Below are 5,202 nucleotides of genomic sequence, written 5' to 3'. Positions count from 1 at the left end.
ATGGCGCAAATAGATGTGCTGAATGATACGTGTACTCGTGGAAAGGATCACCCTGTTTCTAATCATGCAGAGAGTCGGTCGGAGTTGAATATGGAAAACAATGGTCAAGAAAGAAGCTAAGGAAGCTAGAAAAATCTGAATTGCGTCGGTTCAAGGATGGAATAATTGCAGAAACAGCAGTATGGGAATGTGAATACTGGGAGAAACATTTAATAATAAAGAAGATAATGGAATACACTCTCTGTCGACATCTGTCTTTATCCTCCCAAGATATTTCTATTGTTGGAGATCAGTTGGATTTTACATTATTACAGGGAGGCAAAGCTCCTACTTCTGCAGACCCAATTGCTTCCACTCCAACTTTGCTGGATGCATTAGATGTTCTATTCAAATGCCTGCGGGGTGTGGAGGACTTGCCATTGCGAATCTCTAGTGTTCAGCCACTAGATTCAGCATTTAGGCATACTTCTGTATTCCCTCCAATGCCTCATCCTCTTGCCACAGATAAAGAAAAATGGCAGTATTCTGACATATTAGTGCCAACCTGTATCCAAACTCTGGAGGTCATGATTCAATTGGAAGGTTCTGGGAAGTGGCCTATTGGTGAAATAGCAATTGAGAAAACCAAATCTGCTTTCGGTCTCAAAATTGCTGAGAGTATGCAGAAGCGGTGGGGCATACTGTATGTAGCTGCTGAAGATGCTGTAGATTTACTGATGGCTGGGTTTGCATTCCGTCTCAGGATTTTGTATGAGAAAGACAAAAGTCTGATAAAGAAACAAGGTATTTTTGGTGTCCTACCAGTTGGAAATCTACAAAATACCAATTGTGTTCCTTTGGAGAAAGATTTTCTACTTCGTAGCCAGCATTCGAGCATGTTAAATGGATTGCAGGGTTTGCATCCAGTTTATGGGCCAACTGTGCGGCTTGCCAAAAGATGGATTTGTTCGCATATGTTTTCTGGAATTTTGGCAGATGAAGCGGTGGAGCTATTGGTTGCATATCTGTTTGTCAGGCCATTCCCATTCTCTGCTCCTTGTTCACGAGTGACAGGCTTCTTAAGGTTTTTGCGCCCTGTTGCTTATCATGACTAGGCCTTATCTCCTTTAGTTGTTGATGTCAACGGAGACTTAACAATGAAGGAAGAAGGACAAATTATGGCCCAGTTTATTGCTAAACGAAAAGACTCTCTGGGAGAATCTGGTGCAAATAGGACAAGACCAGCAATGTACATAGCAACCCCATATGATTGGGAATCTGAGAGTTGGACCTCATTCTTTCCAGACAATATAAGTCTTAAAAGGCTTATTGCATATGCGAAAAGCAGTGCTGAACTTTTAACTCGCCTTGTTGGAGGGGAGGTGCTGGAAGGGTGGAAGTCCTTGTTTCGTACACCTTTACAGTGCTATGATGCCTTGATTCTACTTCACAGAGATAAATTGGCCTATCCAAGTCAAATTTTGTTTAATGCTGATATTAAGCAAGGATCACTGCCTGTGACCACCCAGGAAGCAAGCATGGATTTTTTCCCATATCTTTCCCCGTTGGTGATTAGGAAGGGATTTCAGGAAGCCAGGAACCACTTGCTAGTTGGCTTTGATCCAGTGAAATATTTCCTGCATGACCTGAAGACTGACATGCCAAAAGTTTTTAATATCTGGCATGATGCTTTTGGAAGTAAGGTTATTGGCCTAACATGGAACAAGGAAGTTCCCTTTTCAAAGGATGCGGCCCAAAAGAGAAAACGTAAAGAACCTAATCCAACAATTTTTGATGTGAGAAATATATTGGAGGAGGTTGCCAATGCGGGTACTGGTCTTGTTAAGACTGTTCATCTTCTGAAATCCCCAAAGCTTGTTTTCATGAAAAAGATTTTTTGAATCATCGCTATCATGCCAAGAGGTGTCTGTATCTCGTAGTGATTAAAAAGCATCTGAGCTCGTGTTCTGTTGTTAAGAACATTGGCTGGTCAACTTTTCAAGATGATGCCAGAAAACCAATTTTGATTATACATCCAGGAGAGATGGACAATGACACTGCAAATGACTTTGTGATACGGATCATTCCAACAGTATTATCCTTAAAAATAACATTTCTGGATCAAAAACTTTTGTGGAAGCATTATTATTACTTAAAGTTTGGGCTAGACAGAGAAATTCTATCAATGGACCTGATTGTTTGAATGGATTCATTATATCTATAATTTTAGCATACTTAAAAACAGAAGGAGGTGGAAAGTGCATCACAGGCCAAATGACAGGGTTTCAAGCCTTTCGTGTTGTCATAGACTTCATTGCAATTTCCAGTACTTTAGAGAAGGGTATTTTCATGCAATCTCAGTCTGTTGGCAATGTGTCATTGGAGCTAAAGAGAAGGCTTCTACAATTCTTTGACGTTGTAATATGCGATTCAATTGGATATCTTAACCTGGCATTTCGAATGACCAAGAGTGGACTGGTTGAGCTTGTGGATGAGGCAGCACGTACCCTGAGATACATGAACAAATGCAAGGACAAAGGATGAGACAAAGATAAAAAATATAAAAAGGGCATCGATTTTGTGTGCTTCAGTTCTTAATAATTATGTTAGGCCTAAGATTGAGGTGATCATTGATGAGGAAAAGAAGGTAACCCACTCTAGCCTTATGGAGGATACAGAGAATGTGATTCTGAATCCCAGCATAGCAAAGGTGAAACTGAAGAATGGCAATAGCAGCTATTCAATTTTGTGAGGAGTTTAGAGGAAGATCTTTGGATTCGAAAATTATGAAGCACATCAAAGACCGACAAACAGGGACCTATGTTTCAGGGTAACCGAGAAGATGTGTCATTAAAATCAAACATGGAGAATTAAAGGTTCATCACAGCTATCTCAGCCAGATTCCAGATGTCAAATAACGAAGGGGATTGAAGATCAAGGCTGTTATGGAGTTTAAGTTCTATTTAATTTAGAAGTCTAGAAGATTTGGTGGAATTAGAATTTTAATTGTTTTATAATTCCAGCGCTGTCAATTAGTAATCAACTATAATTATTAGTTAGTTAAAAGTTAGTAGGTGTCATCATAGGTAGTCCTCGAGCTCCCCTCATGCTGGAGGAGGAAGCTCGAATGAGATAGAATAAGCACTTTATAAATAGTGGAAACAAAGATAGACAAGGGGTTGGATGTTTTGGAGAGGACTGTTTTGGTTTATGTATAAACAGATTTCAGTAATGCAAATGACTGTTTTTTCTTCTCAGGATTCACAAAGGATCTTCTTGTTCAAATGTGTGATGGTATATTTTCTTTAATGTTCTTTTACAGTTTTGTTAATGCATAATCACTCAGAACTCATGGATCATGCTCTGACTTCCTGTATGCCTTTGCAAACTGTGGTTTCAAAGTTATGTTTGAACATTTAGATGTAAAGTGCCCTGACTTCTATGAAAGATAGTGTTGTTGTTTACTGAGATATGAGTGACTCCATAAGCCCAATGGGAATCAATTCAATGTTGTCCAGCCAGCATACTTGTTTATGTGTCTTATAAGAGTTAGCCATCTTGTCATAAGTCTACATTCATAACCTTTGAGAGAGCCCTCTCAGACTAAGGAGGCTAAGCCTTAGTCAAAAGCCTGGTTTGAAATAGTTTCACAGAGTCTTGCTGATTGGCAGCCTTCAGTGCTTGATTTTGTGATAACACCTTGAATCAATTATGAATGTATGCTTCTTGTAGTCTCCCTCTCTTGCCATTTTGCAGGATCTTGGTGTAGCTGGGCCAGTGAAAGAGCAAGGAGCTGGGAGCAAGCAGCAAGGAGAGAAGATTGGATCAACCATTAGCGAAAGACATCGGTTAGTGGATCTCTTTCTCCCCTATTTTACTTTCATAAGGAAGAAATCTTAGATAGCTTTGCTTTGATTGTTGTTGAGGTACTATCACCCTTAGAGTGGGATAGGGTCATTCTGTATTGGATACTTTTCCCAACAACACCCCCCACTCTCTCTCTCTTCACCCTCCAACTGTGTCACTATCTCCCTACCTCTCTCCTTCTCTCTCCTTCTCTTCCCCCTTCCTTCCATCTCTCCTTCTTTGTCTCTCTATCTTACCCCAAAACATACACACTCTCTCTCCATCTCTCCCTTGTCACACCCTCTATCTCTCTCTCTCTCCACTTTTCTATCAATCTATCTTTCTTATTCAATCCCTCTCTTCCCCTCTAACTCCATCTCTCTATCCCTCCCTCTCTGTCCTTACCTCTCCCCACCTCTCTCTCTAGTCCTTCCCCTCTCTCCTTTTCTCTCCTACCTCCTTCTCTCTCCCCCTATCTCTCTCTCACTCTCTCTCTTCTCTCCAACCTTGTCCCTCTCTCCCCCCCTCTCCCCCCTCCATCTTTGTGTGTGTCTCTCTCTCTCTTACCCTTCTCTCCCTCTCTCACTCCTCTCTTTCTCATACTCTTTCTCTTCATTCCTCTTATCCCCTCTCCTTCATTTTATCTCCATCTCTCCCTTGTCACTCCCTCTATGTCTCCACCTCTATCACTTTATGTCTTTGTTCTTCCCTCCATATATATATATCTAGAGTTAATATATATCATGATATATTAATATATATTATTATAACAAATTTAATATCATATTAAATTTAATAATATTAATATTAGATTTAATAATGTTTGTTATGACATGATAAGAAAATTTATAATAAAACTACATCAAACTGATATTTTCAAATATTATAACTTTGATGTGGAAATATTTATGTCTTTAAAGAATTTAATATATCCATAGGATATGCTTTTGCCCTTTAAAAATTCATTTTACAAATATTTAATTAAAATAAATATTAAAAGATTTTGGAGCAAGATTTCTGATTCTTTGTGTTGAATTAACTTTTTTCCTTTGATTTAAGAGATAGTATTGGCTTTAGTAAATCTAAGTAAAGATGTTTAATATTTTACCTAATTTGGAATTTTAATGTGGTAAATTTTTTTGTTAAAGATAAATTTAGCATCCATCCAAATTCATGCATATGATAAAAGGAACTATTAAAAGCATGATATAATTTAGTATCCATTTAAATTATATATAACAATACATAGTTTTATTTTAATAATTAATATTAATCTATTAATAAAACAAAAAAGTTATATATAATCTAAAGATTCAAGCTATATATAATTTAAGATTTAACCTAATGTTTTGGCTGACATTAATAAAAAAAAAAAAT

At 37.9% G+C, this 5,202-nt stretch overlaps 2 protein-coding genes across 2 annotated transcripts; both read left to right on the top strand.

The window, feature by feature from the left end:
• Positions 1-227: 227 nt before the first annotated feature.
• LOC149143087 (uncharacterized) lies at positions 228-1,431 on the top strand. Its single transcript, XM_089449392.1, has one exon. The coding sequence runs from the start codon at positions 228-230 to the stop codon at positions 1,092-1,094; it is 867 nt and encodes a 288-aa protein (XP_089305518.1). The 3' UTR covers positions 1,095-1,431.
• On the top strand, positions 1,137-1,880 carry LOC149143086 (uncharacterized). The gene has a single exon (XM_089451669.1). The coding sequence runs from the start codon at positions 1,137-1,139 to the stop codon at positions 1,878-1,880; it is 744 nt and encodes a 247-aa protein (XP_089307795.1).
• Positions 1,881-5,202: the final 3,322 nt, after the last annotated feature.

The sequence above is a fragment of the Pinus tabuliformis genome, chromosome X, assembly GCF_031772625.1.
Source record: "Pinus tabuliformis cultivar Carrire ecotype Pingquan chromosome X, CPIR1, whole genome shotgun sequence".
NCBI classification, from domain to species: domain Eukaryota; kingdom Viridiplantae; phylum Streptophyta; class Pinopsida; order Pinales; family Pinaceae; genus Pinus; species Pinus tabuliformis.
This window is presented reverse-complemented; position numbering and strand designations above follow the sequence as displayed.

Excerpts from the sequence above, each read along its gene's own strand:
- LOC149143086 (XM_089451669.1), top strand. The coding sequence starts at position 1,137 with ATGAAGGAAGAAGGACAAATTATGGCCCAGTTTATTGCTAAACGAAAA.
- LOC149143087 (XM_089449392.1), top strand. The coding sequence starts at position 228 with ATGGAATACACTCTCTGTCGACATCTGTCTTTATCCTCCCAAGATATT.